We start from the raw sequence: 25,387 nt of genomic DNA on the forward strand, positions 1-25,387 counted from the left end.
ATAAATCCCGACATATAATATTAATAGTAATAAAAATACTCCCAACTTGTTCTGGGGTCATTGAACGCATTAAAATCTTTCAATCAGCAATTTTCAATATTGGTTTTCTTTAATGGAACTAATAAAATAAAAGGCAGAACATTACAAGTCTTTTGTTTTTTTTTGGATGTGCAAAGTGACAGACACTTAACGTTCGCTATTTGCTGTAGACTCGTATTGTTAATCTTTATTGGAATGTACAGAGAGTTGGTTTGTAGAAGAAGTGCAATTGATTAGGTACAGTTCACGTTCTGCATACGTCACTGCTCAAGCACCTGGGACGAATCTGGCAGTGGGACGGCCCTTTCGCTGATTTCTTCTAGTGCCAGTTGTAGCTATTTCAAGGCTCTCGTCTTCCGCTGAGCATACAGAGTACAACTAGACAAGAATAACTTCCCCATACTTCTCGCAACATGTGCTAGGTTGAAGATGGCTTTTCAAAGTTCACATCTGAAAATGCTTAACCCAACTTAACGTCTTGAGTTTTTTTTTTTGTTTTGTTATGAAGAAGAAACCCATTTATTTTGCAAGAACAATATTATATTCGACTGCAATTTTTTGGCAATGCCTCACTCCCGTCCAAGGAGCCCAACCAATATTCCCGAGGTCAACTGGGATACCGGACTGAAGGAAATGAATGAGACCTGGAAAGGAGCCGTCGCCTGTGTCGGGGTCGCAATCTTCTTCATTATGACAATTGGAATTATCTACTGGCAGGTGATGGACCAACCTAACAAAAACTGGATCTTGAAAGGACGGGTCAGTGGACTCATTTGGGAGAGAAATACTCACACTTTGATACTGCAGACTTTGAACGAAGAAAAAACTTTTGTGGAGATAGACGTAGGCAACTTTCCTGATATGGAGCAAAATTTTGTTAAGAATTTGTGTTGGCTCAATAAGACCGAATTTTGTTATACCTGGGATTCCATTACGGACCTGAAGATTAGTTTAGAACACAATTACTCAGCTGGTACTGAGTGTTATAATATTATCTGGACCCCAATACACTGTGATGTGAAGCTCAAGGTATGTCTATCGCGTTCTTATTTACCTGTTTGACGTTTGAATCCTAGGCTTCAGCAATGTTGTGTGCAATTGCCTTGATGTGCAAACATTTTAACCACTTAAGCCCCGGACCAAAATGCTGCCTAAAGACCCAAGGTGTTTTTACAGTTCGGGACTGCGTCGCTTTAACAGACAATTGCGCGGTCATGCGACGTGGCCCCCAAACAAAATTGGCGTCCCTTTTTTCCCCACAAATAGAGATTTCTTTGGGTGGTATTTGATCACCTCTGCGGTTTTTATTTTTTGCGGTAAAAAAAAAATAAAGCGACAATTTTGAAAAAAATGCTATATTTTTTACTTTTTGTTATAATAAATATCCCCCAAAAACATATATAAAAAAATTTTTTCCCTCAGTTTAGGCCGATACGTATTCTTCGACCTATTTTTAGTAAAAAAAAATCGCAATAAGCGTTTATCGATTGGTTTGCGCAAAATTTATAGCGTTTACAAAATAGGGGATAGTTTTATTGCATTTTTATTAATTATTTTTTTTTTACTACTAATGGCGGCGATCAGCGATTTTTTTCGTGACTGCAACATTATGGCGGACACTTCGGACAATTTTGACACATTTTTGGGACCATTGTCATTTTCACAGCAAAAAATGCATTTAAATTGCATTCTTTATTGTGAAAATGACAGTTGCAGTTTGGGAGTTAACCACAGGGGGCGCTGTAGAAGTTAGGGTGCACCTAGTGTGTGTTTACAACTGTAGGGGGGTGTGGCTGTAGGACTGACGTCATCGATTGTGTCTCCCCTATAAAGGGGATGACACGATCGATGCGCCGCCACAGTGAAGCACGGGGAAGCCGTGTTTACATACGGCTCTCCCCGTTCTTCAGCTCCGGGGAGCGATCGCGACGGAGCGGCTATAAACAAATAGCCGCGCCGTCGTCCCGGATCGCTCCCTGAGCGAACCCGACCGCCGCATGTAGCGGGGGGGGTTCCGATCGGACCCCCCACCCGCTAGAAGGACAGGACGTACATGAACGCCCATGTGCCTGTACGTGCCATTCTGTGGACGTACATTTACATGCGGCGGTCGGGAAGTGGTTAAATACTGTATTTATTGGCTTATAACACTCACTTTTTTACCCTGAAAATAGAGGGTAAACTGTGCCTGCGTGTTATACGCAGGGGGCTGTGGAAAGTTTTTTCCCTGAAACTTCTCTCTTAAAGTTATACGCCTGTGCGTGTTATACGCCGATAAATGCGGTACGTTCTTGGTTTTTTATAATATTGCATATACTCAGGGCTTTCTCAGAAAATAGGTGCAGGAACTCAATCACAACCCCCTCCCTCCAGGGGTGCGTTACCTGCAGAGTTCCGGGGTGCACTTGGTACATAGTACAGAGTTTAGGGATGCACTACATGCAGAGTTCGGGGGCGTGCTATGTACAGAGTGCAGAGTTCAGGCTTCATCCACAGCTGCTTACCTATGCATCCCCCATCCGCATTTCACTTTCACCCCTCTTCAGCTCTGACCTCTGCATGCAACTCCCCCCTCACTTCACCCATATTCCACCCCCCCCCCCCCTTTAAAAGATCCACCACCTTCCACATAACTTACTTTTGTTGCTGTATTAAAGGGGTTGTAAAGGTAAAAGTTTTTTCACCTTCTATGCATTAAGGTGAAAAATCATCTGTGGATTAGCGGCCCCCTGAGCCCCCCGTTTACTTACCTGACCTCGAAAGACCCGCTCTGTAAACGCGCAGCAGCTCGGCCGGCTTCTCGGCTCATTCATAGGTTGATTGAAAGCAGCGCAGCCATTGGCTCGTGCTGCTGTCAGTCACATCCAATGACGTAATGCGGAACGCCGGGGGTGGGGCCGAGTCATACAGTGAGCTGCTATAGCCGTCGGCTGTATCACTGGACCGCACCCGAAGGAACTCACCACCATGCGAGCTCGCTCACATGAAGGTGGTGAATTCTTACGGAGAGGAGCCGTGACAGCCACCGAGGGACCCCAGAAGACCAGGTTGGGGGCTACTCTGTGCAAAACGAGCTGCACAGTCGAGGCAAGTATAACATGTTTGTTATTTAAAACTTTTTTTTATCTTTAGTGTTCCTTTAAGCCAGGGATCTCCAAACTACAGCCCTCAATCTGTTGTGGAACTACACGTCCTATGAGTAGGGTGACCACATTTCCAAACTACCTTTCAGGGACACCCTCCCCTCCCAAAAATCAGCTTTTGCTGTAACGAATCACAGCACAGTGATTGGACAAAAGAGGCAGGATTTATGATTTCTCCAATCACAAGCAGGGGGCTGACATTCACAGACATGACTAGGCATGATGGGAATTGTAGTTCTTGAACACCTGGAGGGCCATAGTTTGGAGACTCCTGCTTTAAGCTGAAGCACCCACTTGGAAAGAGTAGGTAAGGGTTAAAACCCTTTAACTTTTTCTTTTTAAAGTCAGCAGCTACAAACACTGTAGCTGCTGACTTTTAATAAGGACACTTACCTGGCCAGTGAGCCCGCGATCCGTCCATCAGATCGGGTGCCGGTGCCACCATTTCAACTAAGGAAAACCGCCAGTGGTGCCTTGCGGCTTCACTGCCCGTTTCCTACTGCGCATTCGCGATTCGCATGGCGCTTTGTAAATGGCCAGCTGTCTTTTGGGGGGGACACAAGTCCCAGAAGACGGGGGGGGAACGAGGGAGGAAGTGAACTCAAAGCTCCGTGGTATTGGAAGTGGCAGCTAATATAAAAAAAAATTAGGGCGGATCGTCGCTTTAAAGCGGTAGTAAACCGCTGGGTGTTTTTTTTTTGTACACTGCAAGGTAAAGGCATAATGTGCTAGTATGTATCGCTGTGTGACTGACCGGAGCAGCAATGCAGTTTACGGCACAAGACTCTAAAGGAATGGCCCGGGGGGCCATTCTTTCAGAGCGCATGCAACGGTGACCTAGCCGGCAGCATGTACAGTAAATATCTCCTAAATGGTGCAAGTTTAGGAGATATTCACAGTACCTATAGGTAAACCTTGTAATGCCGCGTACACACCATCACTTTATGTGATGAAAAAAAAAAACGACGTTTTAAATCATGAAATAAAACAACATTTTCAAAAACGACGTTGCCTACACACCATCGGTTTTTTAAAATGCTCTAGCAAAGCGCGGTTATGTTCAGCACTCTTTTCCATTGAAGCTTGCTTCAAAACTTGCTTCTGAGCATGCGTGGGTTTAAAAACGTTGTTTTAAACGTCGTTTTGCCCACACACTATCATTTTAATTGACACAAAAAACTACGTTTTGAGCCACCCATACATGGGTCAAATTCCCCCAAAAAATCTTTCAGAAATCGTAATTAAGAACTTTTGCTTGAATTTCGCACCATAAGCCGGCCTGCTCAATGGCCGATTTTCGCCATCAAATTTGAGTGATCAGGCATGTTGGACATTTTTTGAAAAGCAAACAAATTTCAATTCAATGATAGGAAATCGTGCGAGAAATAAAATTGAAAAATAAATGTACATGAGCTGTGACCTGGAACTGGAAAGAAAAGAAGATTCCCTACCACAAAAATATTTTCTGTAACAACATGAGGTGAAATTAAAGGCTTGGCTGGTCGAATTTTGAAATCAATGGTGGCACAGACGGATCACTAAATGCATGAAGTTTCTTATCTGGACATTTCTCGTTCGGAATTGTATGCCCATTGCCCATGTATGGCCTGCATTAGAAAGCTGTTTCCAAAACAGTTGTTTTTCAATTGTAAGTTTTTCTTACACTTCTTGTTTTAGTCACAATTATACAATTTTGTACTTCATATTACTTTCTGTCCTGTTGACCATTATGTTCAGGACATATAGATAAGGTGGATCTCGCCAACAGAGATGCAGACAGCACATTGGAAGATTTTCCCATTACTACTGTTTCAGTGACTACACCAAGATTTAGATTTTTCCCTCATGCCGCGTACACATGACCGTTTTTCGGGTTTTAAAAAATTATGTTTTTTTTTTTATGTCGTTAAAAACTATCTTGTGTGGGCTCCAGAGCATTTTTCACGATGTTAAAAATGGGCAATAAAAATGCTCTAATTTTTCACGTAGTTTTTAACGTTGTCGTTTTTGACGTCGTAAAAAATGGTCGTGTGTGGGCTTTAACGACGTGAAAAAAAACGTGCATGCTCAGAAGCAAGTTATGAGACGGGAGTGCTCGTTCTGGTAAAACTACCGTTCGTAAGCACAGTAAGCACATTCATCACGCTGTAACAGACTGAAAAGCGCGAATCGTCTTTTAGGATGCATTGAGGTGAAAAAACGCAAAGCTTTACAACCCCTTTAAAGTGTAAGTTCACTTTTTTACAACATTTTTTAAAGGGAACTAACACCCTACATCAGCCTTTCTCAACCTTTTCAACACAGAGAAACCCTGAAAATAACTTTCTGGTTTCAGGGAACCCCTGCTAAAAAATTACTATTAGCTAGATTCAGAGAGATTGCCTTAACTTTAAGGCTTAGCGTATTTACGCTACGCCGCCTTAAGTCAGAGAGGCAAGTACTGTATTCTCAAAGTACTTGCCTCCTAACTTACGGCGGCGTATCGTAAATGCGGCGGGCGCAAGCGCGCCTAATTCAAATTCAGCTGAGGGGGCGTGTTTTATGTTAATATGCTTTGACCCGACGTGATTGACGTTTTTTTGCAACTGCGCATGCGCCGTGCGCCTACATTTCCCAGTGTGCATTTCCTAAGTCCGCCGCACGGGCCTATTGATTTCGACGTGGACGTAAACAACATAAATCCCTATTCAGGGACGACTTACGCAAACAACGTAAAATTTTCAAATTTCGAAGCGGGAACGGCGGCCATACTTTAACATTACTATTCCAGCTATTTGATGGAATAACTTTAGGCCTGATAATGCGTTACGGAAACGGCGTATCTGTTCTGAGTCAGCCGGGCGTACGTTCGTGAATAGGCGTAACTAGTGATTTACTTATTCTACGCCGACCGCAATGGAAGCGCCACCTAGCGGCCAGCCAAAATATTGCACCCTAAGATAGGACGGCGCAAGCCGTCGTATCTTAGATAGGTTTAAGTGTATCTCTGTTTGAGAATACACTTAAACCTAGGTCGGCGCAGATTCAGAGTTAGGTTGGCGTATCTACTGATACGCCGACCTAACTCTACCTAAATCTAGCTATATATCTACACGCAAGATACATTAGTGTGATGGTCACTGGGAAGAATGCTCCGTACACTTTTGGACATTGGGAAGAATTACCCCTTTACAAATACCTAAAAGGATCAGTGGTGTCAGTGGGAACCTATCTGAGAGGCAGAAGTTGCTCATTGCTCGAGGAACCCCCAGCAATCACTGGAGGAACCCTAGTTGGGAAACCCTGCCCTACACCTTTACTACCCCTCAGGCCCTACCTCCATGGATGATTAGCCGTCACTATCAACGCACACGGTGCAGCAGTCTAAGGATTTAAAAGCCATGATCTTCATCCCTTCGTTATTTCCTTAGAGCTTTTGGGATGGATCAGAGCGATTCCAATTTGTCAAAGTGGTCACGTTACAGCACATGACCAATCAGAATTGCTCTGATCCATCCTGGAAGCTCTAAGAAAGGAAGGAAACAAAGAGCAGGTCTTTCAAAACCCCAGACCACTGCACCGGCTGCATAGGTAGTGACAGCTATTCACCTATGGAGGTATGTGCAGCGGGAACCTGGGGGGTGGGAAGGGTGTAGGGTGGTAGTTCTTCTTTTCATTATATGTGAAATAGGGAATTTACACTTTCAGGGCTTATTTAGTAAGACAAATGTACAAAAATATTAAGGTGCAAATTTCTGCACTTAGGCAAAAAATAAGAACTGTAAAAATATATATTCAATATAAAATAATCAAAAGTGTATCCAAATAAGGGCAGCAGCAATCAACAATATTGCACAACTATAAATAAAAAGGATATTTAAAAAAATTAATGTGCTATCCCTCCAGAATGATTAAATATTTCATATATAGGTATGCAAACAGTGCTATTCCAATGTGATTAAAGCGGTAGTTCACCCTCACTCACATGATTTTACCATCGAGACAGGCATTGTAGCGCGAGCTACAGTATGCCTGTCCCGATTTTTTTAACCCCGAACTCACCTTGTAATCGTACATTGTAGATTTCGGCTCCCGCGGGGAATGGGCGTGCCTATGGAGAGGGAGGATGATTGACGGCCGGCCCTGGCACGTCACTCTCCCCGAAGACAGCCGGAGTAGGTCTCGGCTCTTCACGGCGCCTGCGCACAGGCTATGCGCAGGCGCCGTGAAGAGCCAAGCCTATTTCGGCTATTTCCGGAGAAGCGTGACGCGCCAGAGCCGGCCGTCAATCATCCTCCGTCTCCATAGGCACGCCCATTCCCCGGTATCTTCGATGTACGAGTACAAGGTGAGTACGGGGGTAAAAAAATCGGGACAGGCATACTGTAGCTCGCGCTACAATGCCTGATTTAATGGTAGAAGAAAAAAATATATATTTTTTTGCGTTCATAGGGTGAACCCCCGCTTTAATAATCAAATGGAAAACATAAAGATAGGATAAAATGGAGAACTCAAATAAATATAATCAATACATATATATATATATATATATATATATATATATATATAATCAGTAGTATTAGGGATGAGCTCGATGTTTGAGTTGAAACGTAAGTTTGACTCGAACATCAGGTGCATCGATGTCTGCGAAATCGCGGTGCATTGATGTCTGATGATTGGCCAAAGCATGCACCTGACCTGCATGCTTTGGCCAATCACAGTGCGCTCTGTTGCAAGAGCCTCGAAGCTCAATTTTTTTTTTTTTATGTTCATGGGCTCTGCTTCACCTGCCTTCCCTGACTGCACGTCCCTGCTATATACCCAAACACATGCACTCTCCGCGTCTCCTAAGACTCCCACTCTCTGCTCAATCCTCAGTCACATAGAAGGGACATAGAAGGGGCGTAATGTAGATGGAAAAAGGAAGGGACAGACTCATTGCGCAACATTCTTATACTCTAGATTTATTAAATTACAGTAATACAGGAAGGAAGATAGTAACATGCATGTATAATGCCACAATGTTTGGCGTCCCTGCAGACGAACTGATGCAACTGCTACTCTTGACTGCCCGACGTACGTTTTGTCCTAATGGACGTTGTCACTGGGGCGACTGAAACTATAAATGTACAAAAATGCAGTGAACCTGTACAACTAGTCAGAGTTGATCTGACATCAGAAAACTAAAATAGATTGATTGTTTGTATTATACTTTAAAGGCTGTTGCTGTCTTGTGAGTGACTAACTAAATAAGCCTGTTAGCATTCCATCAAAAAGTTTTAAAATGCCATTTAACTTTTTTTATTAGCCTGGGTTCACATTGCTGTGGGTTAGAAATCATGCAAATTCAGCTGAACTCGCAAGATTTCAACCCTGCAATGCAGTCCGACTTCGGGGCAATTTGACAGACATCTGTGTGAGTTCCTGCACAGATGTCTATACAAATCGCCCCCCGAAGTCTCCAAAAGTAGTACAGGAACTACTTGTTGGAATCGGGGGGGCACCGCACTGATTCGGACGGTGCCATTGCCGACAATAGCCGCCGATTTACCATTGCCATGCGATTTGACAAATGTGAACCTAGGCTTAGGGTGGATTTACTAGCAATAGAGACTGTTCTCCTGGCAAAACGAATGTCCACCTAGCTCAGTGAGCAAAATAAAGCTGTATTCACTTCAATAGATATGCTAGCTAAATTCCAGTTTATTTTATTTATTTTGCAGGTGAAAGAGTATTTACACAACACATTTATTTTGCTAAATGAATGGCCTAGACTCAAATACCGAATACACATTTTAATATACTTACTATTCTTAAGAGATTGCACAGCAGACATTGCTTGCTTTGCAGTCCACTTTGTCTAATTGGAACCTCACTCTCTGCTCATATCATTACCAATCACATTCATAGTTTTAAGGCTGGGTTAAATAGAATTAGTGTCTGTGATAAACTTAAAGGGTCACTAAAGGAAAAAAAATGTTTTGCTGAAATGACTGTTTACAGGGTATAGAGTCATAAAAGTTAACTGATTCCTTTTAAAAATGATTAAAAATAGATTAAATTCAATCATATAATGTGCCTGCAGTTTCACTTTTGTTTTTAAACTGGTTTCATGTTTCTGTGAAGTAAAGAGACCCACAGAACAAAAACAAACAAATCCAGGGCAGTGTTTTGTTTTTAAAATGAATCTGAGGCCTCGTACACACGGCCGAGGAACTCGACGTGCCAAACACATCGAGTTCCTCGGCCAGTTCAGCCCTGAAGCCGCCGAGGAGCTCGGCGGGCCGAGAGCTCCCATAGAACAACGAGAAAATAGAGAACATGTTCTCTATTTTCTCGACGAGTTCCTCGGCGGCTCCATCGGGCCGAAAGTGTACACACGACAGAGTTTCTCGGCAGAATCCGGCTCTGACCGAGTTTCTCGCCGAATTCTGCCGAGAAACTCTGTCGTGTGTACGAGGCCTCACACACAGCTTGGACCACAGTGAAAAGCTGCCATGAGATTTTTCATAAGGAGCCAGACAAGCAGGAAGTGTGAAGATCACAGCAGAATTATAGCAACTTCAAAACAAAAACGAACAATGAGGACATGAAACCAGGACTGCAGTAAGGTAAAGGAAGCTATTTAGCTATTTAGCTAAAAAAAAAATTCCTTTAGTGATCCTTTAAGCCAGGTACAGAAGGATGCATGAAAAAAAATGTCAGCTCTGGTCGGAGCAGCAGTACTAATCATGCAAGGTTAGTTCAGTGATCTCCTCCCATTGTGTTCTGATTGTGGGTTTGAACCCCCTGTCAGAACACTCTGAACATCGCTCTCTGCCATTGGCTGAGAGCGCTGATCGGGAGTCGGACAGATGCTGATTTTCCAGCATGCGCACCCAACAGAAGCCAGCAGAATGCCAGGCTTTTTTTTTTGCACCGGCAAATGTCTCCCGAGTCACGACATTCTGCCCGTGTGTACGGGGCTTTAGTCCCCGCATCCTTTTTATCAGTCTGTGCCTGCAAGGATGGTGTTCCATTATCCCCAGCAAGTTGTTTCTAGAATTACCAAATTACTGACAAGGCGGGAAGCCCCGTACACACGATCGGTTTTCCCGTTGGAAAAAGTCCAATGAGAGCTTTCGGTCGAGAATCCCGACCATGTGTATGCTCCATCAGACATTTTCCAACGGAAAAACTGCTGGAAAAAGATAGAGAGCAGGTTCTCTATTTTCCCATCAGGAAAAAATCCGCTTGGAATTTCCTATCGTGTGTACAAATTCTGACGTGCAAAATTCCGACGCATGCTCGGAAACAAATCGATGCATGCTCAGAAGCATACTACTTAATTTTCTCAGCTCGTTGTAGTCTTTTACGTCACCACGTTCTTGGCAGTCGAAAGTTCACCAAACTTTTGTGTGGCCGTATTTATGCAGGGCAGGCTTGAGCGGAATTCCGGATGGTTTTTCCGATGGGAAATCCGCTCGTGTGTACAGGGCAGTAGAGTGGACAGGCTCAGTACAGCAGTGTCTGGATGAAAAATGGAACTGTTGAGTTACTGAACTACTTTTTTTTGGTTGACTGCAATGTATCTAATTACATTGATACAAATAGATTAACCACTTCCGGACCACCGCATGTACATTTACGTCGGCAGAATGGCACGGACAGGCACATCCACGTACCTGTACGTGCCTGCCTAGACGTGGGTCGGGTGTCCGATTGGGACCCCCCGGGTACTTGCGGCGGTCCCCGTGGCTTCAGGAGCGATCCGGGACGACGGCGCGGCTATTCGTTTATAGCTGCCCCGTCGCGATCGCTCCCCGGAGCTGAAGAACGGGGGGAGCTGTATGTAAACACGGCTTCCCCGTGCTTCACTGTGGCGGCTGCATCGATCGAGTAATCCCTTATATAAGGGAGACTCGATCAATGACGTCAGTCCTACAGCCACACCCCCCTACAGTTGTAAACACACACTAGGTGAACCCTAACTCCTACAGCGCCCCCTGTGGTTAACTCCCAAACTGCAACTGTCATTTTCACAATAAACAATGAAAATGACAATGGTCCCAAAAATTTGTCAAAATTGTCCGAAGTGTCCGCCATAATGTCGCAGTCACGAAAAAAATCGCTGATCGCCGCTATTAGTAGTAAAAAAATAAATAAATAAAACTATCCCCTATTTTGTAAACACTATAAATTTTGCGCAAACCAATTGATAAACGCTTATTGCGTTTTTTTTTACCAAAAATAGGTAGAAGAATACGTATCGGCCTAAACTGAGGAAAAAAACATTTTTTAGATATGTTTTTGGGGGATATTTATTATAGCAAAAAGTAAAAAATATTGCATTTTTTTCAAAATTGTCGCTCTATTTTTGTTTATAGCGCAAAAAATAAAAACCGCAGAGGTGATCAAATACCACCAAAAGAAAGCTCTATTTGTGGGGAAAAAAGGACGCCAATTTTGTTTGGGAGCCACGTCGCACGACCGCGCAATTGTCTGTTAAATCGACGCAGTGCCGAATTGTAAAAACTCCTTGGGTCATTTAGCAGCATATTGGTCCGGTCCTTAAGTGGTTAAATATACATACGCTAGATACAGTACATCATCAAAAATACAGAAAATGATAGTACTATTCATGTACTGAAATTGTAGATGAATAGTAGTTTTCCTGTTTTAAACGATCATACAATTACAGGCTTATTTAGGAACAGTCAGTAAATAGCACAAATGTTCTATAAGCCATGGCGGCCTGCCAGACATTTGCTTCCCTTAGCCCATCTTGGACTGCGTTCATCAGAGCTAATATCACACAGATCTGGTTTGTATGGTTTTAGACGATAAGCCTATTACTGGTTGCAATTTGCTAACACATGAGTCACATGGATTCCATTAATCTGACCTGCTTTGCAATTCTTGGGTTTTTAAGCTTTTCACCCACTTCAACACTGATACCAGTAGTTGCTGTTTTACAGTTTCCAAAGCAAACAACCTTTGTGCATTCATCCGTGAGCCTCATTTACTAAAGTAAATTAACAAAAGCAGGGTTAAATCAATTGGGTATGCTTACATCGCAGGTTTGCACGAATGTGAGGATGTACACATGCACAGCCAGTGCAATCCCTGAACCAGTCTAGCTGATCCTACGCTGATGTTCAATGCATATAGTGCAGGTTTATTTGCCTTGTGCATTAAGGCCCAGATTCTCGTACGAGTTACGCCGGCGTATCTCCAGATACGCCGTCGTAACTCTGGGTTTGAGGCGTTGTATCTATGCGCCTGATTCTTAGAATCAGTTACACATAGATTTGTATTAGATCCGACCAGCGTAAGTCTCCTACGCCGTCGTATCTTAACTGCATATTTACGCTGGCCGCTAGGGGCGTGTACGCTGATTTACGCCTAGAAATATGTAAATCAGCTAGATACGCCAATTCACGAACGTATGCCCGGCCGACGCAGTACAGATACGCCGTTTACATTAGGCTTTTCCCAGCATAAAGTTACCCCTGCTATATGAGGCATAGATGAGGCGTAGATGAGGCGTAGCAATGTTAAGTATGGTCGTTGGAACAGCGTCAAATTTTTCACATTTTATGTTGTTTGCGTAAGTCATTCGAAAATAGGGCTGTGCGTCATTTACGTTCACGTCGAAAGCATTGGCTTCTTGCGGGTTAATTTGGAGCATGCGCACTGGGATACTTTCACGGACGGCGCATGCGCCGTTCGTAAAAAGCGTCATTTTTACGTGGGGTCACATTAAATTTACATAACACACGCCCACATCTTCCACATTTGAATTAGACGGGCTTACGCCGGCCTATTTACGCTATGCCGCCGCAACTTTGGTTTGAGAATACAGCACTTGCCTGACAAGGTTGCGGAGGCGTAACAAAAATAGGATACGTTACGCCCTCACAAAGATGAGCGCTTCTACGTGAATCCGGGCCTAAATATCTAATAATGCCGCTTTTGTGCATTCTGTTATGATAAAGTTTTTATCATTTCTGTTTTTGTAAAACTGTGACCAGTTTACTGAAATTAGCATATGCCAAAATAGGGACAGTTCTTACCAAGGGCGGCTGGTGCTCAAAATTTTTGGGGGGCCGCAAACAAACTTTTTTCCTGCACTGCAAGAAGATCACAAGGGTGTTCGCACCTATAGGATCCGGTTCCGGTAATCACGCTGCATTTTTGGCAACTGTTTTGGGGTGTCGCTAAGTTAACATTGACACCCCCTGCGGTTCACATGAACTCTGTGCAATTCAATGTGGTACAGGAAACGCACAGCATTAGCTGCGTTTCCCACACCGCATATATGTGAACTGAGACATATATAATTGCCTAAAAGAAAAAGTGATGAGCGCAACCTCTATATACACTCTCTAAAAGGGATCCGTGAAATTGGCCAAATTTTAAAACAGCTGTAAATAAGTGACCAGAAAAAATAAATTAATATTAATACGTACCACATGAGAATAAAGTGCAAGCGTGTAAACGATACAGAAAACTAAGGGGGGTGTGAAGGGTCACAGGACCCTTAAAACCACAGTGAAATAAAAAAATAATAGTTGTGTGAAGCCTAACCAAATGGCTGGTACTCCCAATCACACCAAAAAAGAACAAAAAACACAACAAAAAGCAAATGACAAATCAGTCCAATATAATCTTGCTCATGTATTGCCATAAAGTGTTTCAGGTAATAATCTAAAGTGCTTCAGATGATGATCCTCCTTACATGTGGGCTCACAGAGCGCTCACCTCACCACCAGGAAAAAACTAGCCTTAGATACTCTTAAACAGCTTGCTGAGAAGTTGGTAATCGTTATACACAGCTTCCTGATGTCCTTATTGCTGGCGACGATCTCCAGTAAAATGGAGGCTCACAATGTAGATGGGGAAAGATAAAAGAACAAAAAAACTCTCATTGTGAAATATGTAAAACAAAGAGCTTTAATAGAGCCAAAATAGGGTGCTTAAAAGCAGCATGAAAAAAACGGGCAGGGATATAAAAAACGTAAATACGGATGAAATTCATTTCACTTCCGGTCACATGCAAAACGTTTTTTTTTTCTTTTTTAGGTGTAAGCTACAGTTTAAAGCAAAATTGTTTTTTTGATGGAACCTCCACTTTAACCAGTCAAATTCCAAAAGGGGCCTGTCCTTACCATAAGTGCTGGACAGAAAGCCTAATTCCAATTACCCATTAAGGGCATATCCCATTACAGCAACTTAATGATGGCAAGGTCAAAAAACCACAGCTAAAGATGTGACAAACCATCCAAAGAGGGAAGGAGGGTGGGCAGCTCTTCAAAAAAGGGTCAGAATTCCCTGGGGGCAGTCCTTTTATTGAGCTCAGGCCCAACCCCATCACCCTGCGCTTCCACCAATCCTCTTTTGCCACTTCTATACCATATACTCCCAGATCCTGGCCATGCCCCCATCAGTCAATGCTCTCTTACCCTAAAGGGGATCAAGAGGCCTTCTTTTTAGTACCCTCTCTATGCATACGCCAACGCTAAGCATATCCTGACATCATCTGCACATCTTCTGCTGATCACACATTGTGCTTGCAGTGCTGGATGAGAAATACTGCCCATGGTATTTGCTGACTAGAGATGTAGTAATGTGAGATGGAAAATCCAAGTTAGTTTGTATATTATCTTTACTGCAGAGTATATAATGCGTGGTGTAGGATATAGGGGTGCAAGGATCAGCTATAAATATAGCTGGTACAATTTCACTGACAACTTGGAATAAAAATTTTAAGCAACGGGCAACTGGATTTTTGCTGCCTATGTTACAGGTACTACTATGGTCACCACTCTATGCCAGTCTGTAAAAATATAATTTCTTTTTTTAAACCAAACTCTAGGAAAACTGCTAAATACACAGATAGAATATAAAAATTGGAGCTGCTTTACCTGTTACACGGTTTGTATTTCTTTCCATCTTATCCTGTGGCCAAAGAGCAAAGCTACAGTGCCTTGACAAAGTATTCATACCCCTTGAAATTTTCCACATTTTGTCAGGTTACAACCAAAAACGTAAATGTATTTTTGGGATTTTATGTGATAGACCAACACAAAGGGGGTTATTTACGAAAGGCAAACACACTTTGCACAAAAATTGAAATTGCAGTGAAAGCGCACATGGAAGTGCAGTCGCTTTAAATCTGAGGGGTAGGTCTGAAATGAAGGGAAGCTCTGCTGATTTTATTATCTAATCATGTGCAAGCTAAAATGCTGTTTTTTATTTTCCTTGCATGTCCCCCTAAATAACCCTCAAAGTGGCACATAATTGTGAAGTAGAAGAAAAATGTTTTTTATTTTTTTTTTACAAATAAATATGTGAAAAGTGTGGCATGCATTTGCATTCAGCCCCCCTGAGTAAATACCTTGTAGAACCTCCTTTCGCTGCAATTACAGCTGCAAGATTTTTTGAGGGATGTCTCTACCAGCTTTCCATATTTAGAGAGTGCCTTTTTTTATATTTTTGATATCTTTGCAAAATAGCATAAGCTCTGTCAGATTGGATGGAGAGTGTCTGGGAACAGCAATTTTCAAGTCTTGCCACAGATTCTCAATTATATTTAGGCCTGGACTTTGACTGGGCCATATTAACACATGACTATGCTTTGATCTAAACCAGGGATCTCCAAATTACGGCCCTCCAGCTGTTGCGGAACTACACATCCCTTGAGGCATTGTAAAACTCTGACATTCACAGACATGACTCGGCATGACGGGAATTGTAGTTCCTGAACAACTGGAGGGAACATAGTTTGGAGACCCCTGATCTAAACCATTCCATTGTTTCTCTGGCTGTATATTTAGGGTCATTGTCCTGCAGGAAGGTGAACCCCCTGCCCCAGTCTCAATTATTTTGAAGACGCTAACAGGTTTTCTTCTAAGATTGCCCTGTATTTGGCTTCATCCATCCTCCCATCAACTCTGACCAGCTCCCCTGCCCTGCTGAAGAAAAGCATCCCCACAACATGATGCTGCCACCACCATGTTTCACAGTGGAGATGGTGTGTTCAGGGTGATGTGCAGTGTTAGTTTTCCACCACACATAGCGTTTGGCTTTCAGGCCAAAAAGTTAAATTTTGGTCTCATCTGACCAGAGCACCTTCTTCCATGTGTTTGCTGTGTCCCCCACATGGCTTCTCGCAAACTGTAAACAGGACTTCTTATGGCTTTCTTTCAACAATGGCTTTCTTCTTGTCACTCTTCCATAAAAGCATTTGACAGGCAGTGAGGAGGCATATTGCCTCTTCATCACCTGCTTTACCTCACACTAGCGCACCGCAACTGCGTGCTTTGCACACAGTTGCAAGGTGCTTGCAGAGCAGCGCTATTCACTTAAAGAGGACTTGTTTAACAGGGGGTATAATATCTGACATGGCATAGCACCGGGGCTGTAACATGTGTACACCCCTATCCACTGTCTCTGTTGTTAAAAAGGGTAGCAGTTGGTGGGCAATAAAAGCACAGCTCAACTGTGGGGTTTTACTGCCCCCCAACCTCACATGCGAAGGAGCCCTAAGGACTAAGGCCGAGTACACACGGTCGAACATGTCCGCTGAAACTGGTCCACGGACCAGTTTCCGCGGACATGTCCGACCGTGTGTACGGCCTAGCGGACAGGTTTCCAGCGGACAAAAGTTTCTTAGCAAGCTAAGAAACTTGTCCGCTGGAAACATGTCCGTCGGACATGTCAGATGGTTAGTACACCTAATCGGACATGTCCGCTGGTTATGACGTGTAACCAGCGTCCCGAAATCCCGCGCATGCGTCAAATTGATTCGACGCATGCGTGGAAGCATTGCACTTCCGTGTTTGAGAACGTCGGTGTCTTCTATGTCACCGCGTTCTCTGTCCGCAGGAATTTTGGTCTGATGGTGTGTACACACATCAGACCAAAAGCTCCCAGGAGACATGTCCGATGAAAACGGTCCGCGGACCGTTTTCATCGGACATATCTCCTCGTGTGTACGGGTCGCACAGGTACTAAGTCGCACAGGTACTCTGACACTGACACAGGTACTCTGACAATGACAATGACAGGTACTCTGACAATGTAAATAAGTGAATTGTTCATGTAGATGAGGTCGCCTGGTACTATAAAGGGAATTGACGGCTGTACGAACATAGCCACAGGTTCTAATTTGACAGATGTGCAGGTGTGAGTGAGTGGCCCTAAATGCACACTGTCAGTGTTCAGGGTTGTATACCTGCACCCACATGCCTGTCACAAACGGACCCGAGGTGTTCATACAGCAGCTGCGTTTCCATAGCGTAACAGTCTGCCTGCACACATCTCCAGGACATTCCACCTACATAAACAAACCACTGATTCACACTTTTATGCCGCGTACACACGATTGCACATTCCGACAAAAAAAACGTGGATTTTTTTTCCGATGGAATGTTGGCTAAAACTTGTGTTGCATACACACGGTCACACAAATGTTGTCAGAAATTCCGAACGTCAAGAACGCGGTGACAACACTACGACGAGCCGAGAAAAATTAAGTTCAATGATTCTGAGCATATGTCAAATTGATTTTGAGCATGTGTAGGATTTTTGTGCGTCGGAATTGCAGACAGACGATATTTCCGACAAGACCTTTTGTTGTCGGAAAAATTGAGAACCAGCTCTCAAACATTTGTTGTCAGAAATTCCGACAGCAAATGTCCGATGGATCGTACACACGGTTGGAATATCTGACCAAAAGCTCACATCGAACATTTGTTGTCAGAAATTTCGATCTTGTGTACGCGGCATAACAGGGCACAGCACCCATCTGAAGACCTCACTCACACCAGAGCTTAACCACTTCCCGACCTCCTCATGTACATATACGTCAGCAGAATGGCACGGACAGGCACAATCACGTACCTGTACGTCCTCTGCTAGACGTGGGTGGGGGGGTCCGATCGGGACCCCCCCGGTACATGCGGAGCGATCCGGGACGACGGCGCGGCTATTTGTTTATAGCCGCTCCGTCGCGATCGCTCCCCGGAGCTGAAGAACGGGGAGAGCCGTGTGTAAACCGTGCTTCACTGTGTCGGCGCATCGATCGCGTCATGCCCTTTATAGGGGAGACACGATCAATGACGTCATTCCTACAGCCACACACCCCTACACTAGTAAACACATACACAGTGATCCCTAACTCCTACAGCGCCCCCTGTGTTTAACTCCCAAACTGCAACTGTCATTTTCACAATAAACAATGCAATTTAAATGCATTTTTTGCTGTGAAAATGACAATTGTCCCAAAAATGTGTCAAAATTGTCCGAAGTGTCCGCCATAATGTCGCAGTCACGAAAAAAATCGCTGATCGCCGCCATTAGTAGTAAAAAAATAATAATAAATAAAAATGCAAAAAAACTATCCCCTATTTTGTAAACGCTATAAATTTTGCGCAAACCAACCGATAAACGATTATTGCGTTTTTTTTTACCAAAAATAGGTAAAAGAATACGTATCCGCCTAAACTGAGGGAAAAAAATGTTATATATGTTTTTGGGGGATATTTATTACAGCAAAAAGTAAAAAATATTGCATTTTTTTCAAAATTGTCGCTCTATTTTTGTTTATAGCGCAAAAAATAAAAACCGCAGAGGTGATCAAATACCACCAAAAGAAAGCTCTATTTGTGGGGAAAAAAAGACGCCAATTTTGTTTAGGAGCCACGTCGCACGACCGCGCAATTGTCTGTTAAAGCGACGCAGTCCCGAACTGTAAAAACCCCTTGGGTCTTTAGGCAGCATTTTGGTCCGGGGCTTAAGTGGTTAAAGGGTTTGTAAAGGAAATGTATTTTTTTTTTAAATAACAAACATGTCATACTTACCTCCACTGTGCAGTTCGTTTTGCACAGAGTGCCCCCCATCCACGTATTCTGGGGTCCCTCGGCGGCTGTCTCTGGTCCTCCCTGCAATTAGTCACCACAGTCATGCAAGAGCTCACATCGTGGTCACTAATTGAGGGCGCGCTCACGTGATACAGCGAGCGGCCATAGCCGCTCACTGTTTCACTCGGCCCCGCCCCTCGGCGCGCCGCGTCACTGGATGTGATTGACAGCAGCGCCAGCCAATGACTGCGCTTCTCTTAATCCATCCACGCTAGCCAATCAGTGGCCAGGCTGATCGGCGAAGAGAATATTGGGACCACACGGGACTTTCGAGGGGTCAGGTAAGTATAACGGGGCTCGAGGGGGGGGGGGGGCGGCAACATCAGATGTTTTTTCACCTTAATGCATAGATTGCATTAAGGTGAAAAAACATTTTTCTTAAAAACTCCTTTAATTTTTTAACTCATTACAGTTTTTCTTTTAGCTTTAGCAAGAATTTTGTTAATGATTTTAGTGTATTTTTAGCAAAAATATCATTTGAAATTTTTAGAGGTGGTCCCTGTCAAGTAGGTTGTACAGGACCCCATGATTTCTAACAGCAGCCCTTAATATACATAATGACAATAGTATTGTAAGAAGGGTTATTTTTACTAAACTGGTACAAAAGACGTGCACCAGGCCCACCAAAACACAAGGCCCACTTTCAGAACAAGTATTCGAGATCAGAAAGAAGGCGTGGTATAACATTTTTTTAGGCAGTTTTTTTTATTACTGGAGTTCTGCTTAACCATTTTTACCACCTCTGGAAGATTCATCCCCCTCAGGACTGGGCCATTTTTTTGTGATACGGCACTTCGTTACTTTAACTGACAGTTGCACGGTAATAAAAGCTGTACCCAATAATATTTATAGCATTTTTTCCACAAATAGAGCTTTCTTTTGGTGATATTTGCGTTTTGTATTTTTTTTTATTACAAACAAAAATACAATATTTAAGCCCCATTCACACTTTGGCAGCATGACTTTGGGGGCGACTCGGCAAGGCGACCTGAAGACGACTTCAGAGGCGACTTGCAAAATTACTTCTTTATAGAAGTCAATGCAAGTTGCCCCGAGTCGCCCCCGAAATTTGTACAAGAACCTTTTTCTAAGTCTATTGAATAGAACGGGACGTGACTTGTCAGGCGGCTCTCGCCCCTGACGAGTCGCCCATGTGTGAATGGGCTCTTAGGAAAGTAAAGCCCTTGGAAGGAAAGGGAAACTTGGTTCAAAGAAGTGCATAAAAGATGCTTTTCCTGCTAACAAAATCAAGGCAGGTAGCTTGTATTGTTTTGCTCTTAGGCAGGACATATACCTTTAAAATGGCTGACAGGTTCACTGTAGGAGTCCATCCTATGATGAAAATAACGTGACAAAATCTCTGTAGGAACGTTTATGCTTTTTTGTATTAGGTCTGTTCTGAGCTGTATTAAGAAGTTGTGGGAACTATTAAATCTCAGTAATCCAATTAGTACAAAACAAGGATTATTGACCTCAAAGTATACGTGATGTAAGAAAAGCTATAATACAGCATGGTTAAAGAATCTCTTTGATCTTCCAATTAAACCCCCTTTTTTCTATATGGAAAATTCTGTATTTACACTCTAAAACTCATAGCTAAATAGTTAGCAGACCCATACCTGCTTCAATTCTGCATATATTGTAGTAGGCATTTCAAATGCACTTAAAGTGGAGGTTCACCCTAAAAAAAAAAAATACCCAAAAAGGCAAAAAAAAAAAATATATACATTTTTATACTTGGTCAAAGGAAGAGCTGCGCTGTTGTAGGCTAAAATGTGACACTAGTGACAATGAAGTGCTAGATAAATATCAATTAAAATTATGAAACACTGACTGAGTGAAAAAAATTATATCTGTAAATAGGTCTGTGAGACCTCAATAAGATAACAAGAAGGGGTTAATTCCTAAATTAGGTAGAAACCTGAAAATTATCAAGTGAATGAATACCAGTCCGTATGATCAAACCAAAAAAATCCTTAGGAATACCATTAACAAAACGTCAAAGGTAACAAAATCTAAATATAATAAAAAACATTAATGCAGAGTATCCATATAAACTTAAACATCCCCAGTGTTCAACCAATCCAATAGTCCAGGAAAAAGTGCTGACAGGATAGTGCCTCCACCAAACAATAACACTGCCGCTTACCAGATGGATGTGATCTCTAATTATAGGAGATCAATATGCGCATATGGTTGAAATCCCAGCCTGGGGTCTCTATTGCTAGCATAAATCCCTCAGTGTGGTTCAATATTGCATAGAAGATGTCTCAAACAATGTAGCAATTCAGGATGCACACATAAAAAAAGGAAGGGTCTGGCATAGCGTAAAACCCTTAAAAATTTAAGTAACATAAAAATGAACACTTACATTGAAAAAAAGAGATAAGGCATATCAAATACAATCGAGCCGGCCGCCTCTTCGATTCAGCAGCCCGTATCTTCCGGGTCTGGCGCACGACGTGGTGACGTCAGAACGTCGTTCCTCCCAATGTTTTGTCACTAGAGGGACATGGTCACGGGATCCCGTGACCTTCTGGGACACACAGGGCAGTGTGCCCATTCACAAAGAGCCGCGCTTCACTGCCCGTTTCTCTTAGTGAGGATGGCGGTGCCAGGCCCTGGTCTGAGGGACGGATCGGCCTCGGTGGCCGACATTGCGGGCAACCTCAACAGGTAAGTGTGCTTATTAAAAGACAGTGTTTGCAGCTGCTGACTTTTACATTTTTTTTTACCGCCACACCTCCGTTTTGAGTTTTTTTGTAAAATATCCGCGCTAGATGTGTATATAGAAAAAAACACAAGTGATAAAAAAACAGCTGCTATCACAGGCCAATAGACAAACACCTGAAAACAATTACAAAATATAAAATGTAGCTCTATTGAAAAGTGAATAAAAGTGACATGATTTCAAAGAAATATATAAAACAATGTGACAATGTATAAGTGACAAACTCAAATTCATGAGCTTGTGGCGCGACTTCCTCCTGCAGGCCAATGAACTGAAATCTAGGTTTTTGGATAAAGGTTACCATGAAAATGGCCTAATGTCTACCATCAGGGAAGTTGGTCTTATGGACAGGAGAGATTTTCTGAAAAACAATAATTGTAGAAACAGTCCTAACAAGTCTTTTAAAAGTTCTTTCATTACTACTTTTTCTACCCAGCATTATGTTTTGAAGAGTATTTTCAGAAGCACTGTCCAGTTCTCAAAATGATAGTGTGCTGGGGCCTGTGCTTCCAGAAGAACCTTGTGTTATTTTTAGAGGTGTACCATCATTTAGACAGAAAATTGCTCATAATGTAATCGACCAGTGAAACTCATGTTTTTTCAGGAATTGAAAAGCTTTTTCCCATGTCGCAGATGTAACATCTCTGCACTCAATTATTTTAAAGGGAGAAGAATAGAGAGTTTTTGGTCTCAACTGGGCGGTAATATACCATCAATTATTTTATTACTTGTTCCACTAAGAATGTGGTTTACATGTTGCAGTGTAAATGTGGGAAACAATATGTGGGTCAAACCATTAGAGCCCTACAAGTCAGATAAGGTGAACATGTTGGCAACACGAAAAAGGGTTTCCCTGGCCATAGTGTTTCTAAACACTATGACCAATACCACCATATATAGGAAATTGGATTCTGTGGATGTATTTGGGAAAGTTTTTTCGCTACAGTTCGTTTGGCCTTACCATAAACTTGGAGGCCAATATGGTAGGCTGCTACCTTCTATATTGTTGGTGTTGCAAACGGACGATCTGGGGATGTTGACTCTCCTATGCATGCAATCATTAATTTCCGTTTCTCGTGGAACCTGCTTTTCTGGGACACTTGATTTTCTATTTTTTTGCTGATTATAGAGTTCCCCTTTTTTCTATTTTTCTGGACTTATATGGACTTTTTTTTTGATGAATTTGAGTTTGTCACTTATAAATTGTCACACTGTTTTATATATTGAAATCATGTCACTTTTATTCACATTTCAATAGCCCTGCACTTTATATATTTGTTTTTAATATAATTAGATATGTCCACCCACCATACCAGTATAGTAAATTTGAAGGATAATTGTACTCAAGGGCTTGTCTGATATGAAGTGAGGTTAGAACTTAGCCTTAGGCAGCGCTCTTTGGGTACAATGGGGGCATTAAGGGATATTTATCAAGTAGCAGAGCATTCCAGCACCACCAGAGTGCCAGGTGGAGAGATCTCTTGTATGACAGTCACAGTCTAATCCCAACATCATCCGAGGCAGGGCAGCAGTGCAGAAGCATTCCCACAGGTAAGTAACCACTAAACACCAGTACTTATTCTTATTCTTACAGACACCAACGTATTTAATAAAAATGCTAGAATTTAATGAAAAAATACATCTTATGGGCCGTACACACGACCGAACATGTCTGCTGAAACTGGTCCGCGGACCAGTTTCAGCAGACATGTTCGGTCGTGTGTAGGCCTGAGCGGACAGGATTCCAGCATACATTTGCCCGCCGGGCCTTTTCCCAGCGGGCAAATATTTCTGGACTTGTTTTAAAACAGCCCGCTGGAATCCTGCCCGCTCGGACATGTTCGGTCGTCTGTACAGACCTACCGTACATGTCCGAGCGCCCGCCATCCCTCGCATGCGTCAAATGACTTTGACGCATGCGTGGAAGCATTTAACTAGCAGGGCCGCCCACGTCGCAGCATCATCGTCGCGGCGACGGCGCGGACACGCCCCGCGTATTGTTTACGCGCGGATTTCTATATGATGGTGAGTACAGCCACCATACAGAAATCCCCGGGCAGACATGTACGGTGAAAACGGTCCGGCGGACCGGTTTCATCGTACATGTATGCTCGTCTGTACGCGGCATTAGAGTTTATTTATTAAAATGCTCAAATATATCCAAGGCCAACGTAAAAATTTGAAATTGTATTTATTATCCCAAGGACTTTACAAATGCCGATTAGGCAGCATTTGTATTTGAAGGAAAGAAAATGTATCTGTTTTGGAAAAGGATTTTTACATTAAGAGAGGTAAAGCTGTGGAATGCTTTAACAAAAGAGGTAGCGAGAACAATGGATGATTTCCTGGTAACTGATATTTAAAGATATAATTCACTAAAGGCTAAAAGAGCTATATATATATATACACACACACATACATAAAAAAATCACAAGTGGTGCAGCCAAGGTGTGTTCAGTCACCCATAAAAGTAAAAACCTCAAATAAAGGCCCTGCCAGTTAAATGCTACCACAATAATGTTAGCATAACATAAAAAAAAGCAATCGATAAAAGTATTCTCGACATGAAAAAATATAGTGACACATGTATAGACATGTACCGTACCTATACAAACTGAAAGATTTGCAATATATGTGAAAAAAAGTGAATACAAAATAACAATAAATATCCTTGTGTGCATAAGTCCTCAAAGTGAGATATATGTAAAAAAAAGAAACAATTGCATAACAGCAGTGCTCCAATGAACTTTAACAACTTCTTGTGTAAATAAAGTACTTCAAGCAAAATCTGGCAACACAGTGAACCACCACCTTACACTCTGGCCCCTTACCTTACATTTAGACCTACAAAATGGTAAGTTCTAACAGTGCTTGTCTCAATATATGGTATATGTCCACAGTCTCCACAGATATCTTCAGCCCCACTTGTATGCTATAGGAACACTCTTTATATGACGAGACTCCCATCAATGGGGAACTAGCAGACCTAAAGGAACCTTTTGTAATAATTTAACCCATCCCCACAAAGTGTTCAGCCTACATATAGCTAGATGACATGTCAGTTTTGTCCAATGAACTGGGATTGAACTGTGTTTGAAACAGTCTTGTGTCTTAGCTGAAGGAGGGGTTAGGGGGAAGAGAGGTAAGCTGCACTGAAAAAGCATTATGGACCAGCAGCAAGGGTGTTTTGGTGGTGCTGAGTAGGTGCATACCTTCTGATGGAGTGCCACATACACAATGGTAGCCTTTGAGTCTAAGGCCGCGTATACACGGTCGGTCAAAACCGATGAAAACGGACTGAAGGACCTTTTTATCGGTCCAAAACAATCGTGTGTGGGCCAGTAATCCTTCGGTCAAAAAATTTAGAACTTGCTTTCAAATTTCACCGATGGACGCCTAACCGATAGGTCAAAACCGACCGTTAGTACGCACGACCATCAGTTAAAAATTCACGCATGCTCAGAATCAAGTCGACGCATGCTTGGAAGCATTGAACTTCGTTTTTTTCAGCACGTCGTTGTGTTTTACGTCACCGCGTTCTGACACGATCAGTTTTTAACCGATGGTGTGTAGGCACATCAGACCATCAG

General features: G+C 42.7%; 1 protein-coding gene across 1 annotated transcript in view; it reads left to right on the forward strand.

Annotated features, from left to right (window-relative positions):
- Nucleotides 1-350: 350 nt before the first annotated feature.
- The window catches only part of LOC120917233 (SITS-binding protein-like), an 88,008-nt gene continuing 62,971 nt past the window's right edge, over nt 351-25,387 (forward strand). The window contains exon 1 of the mRNA XM_040328371.1: nt 351-1,068. Within this exon, the coding sequence (XP_040184305.1) occupies nt 604-1,068 (465 nt within the window). The 5' untranslated portion in view covers nt 351-603. The remainder of the gene's footprint in view (nt 1,069-25,387) is intronic.

This window comes from Rana temporaria, chromosome 11, assembly GCF_905171775.1.
Source record: "Rana temporaria chromosome 11, aRanTem1.1, whole genome shotgun sequence".
Classification (NCBI taxonomy): domain Eukaryota; kingdom Metazoa; phylum Chordata; class Amphibia; order Anura; family Ranidae; genus Rana; species Rana temporaria.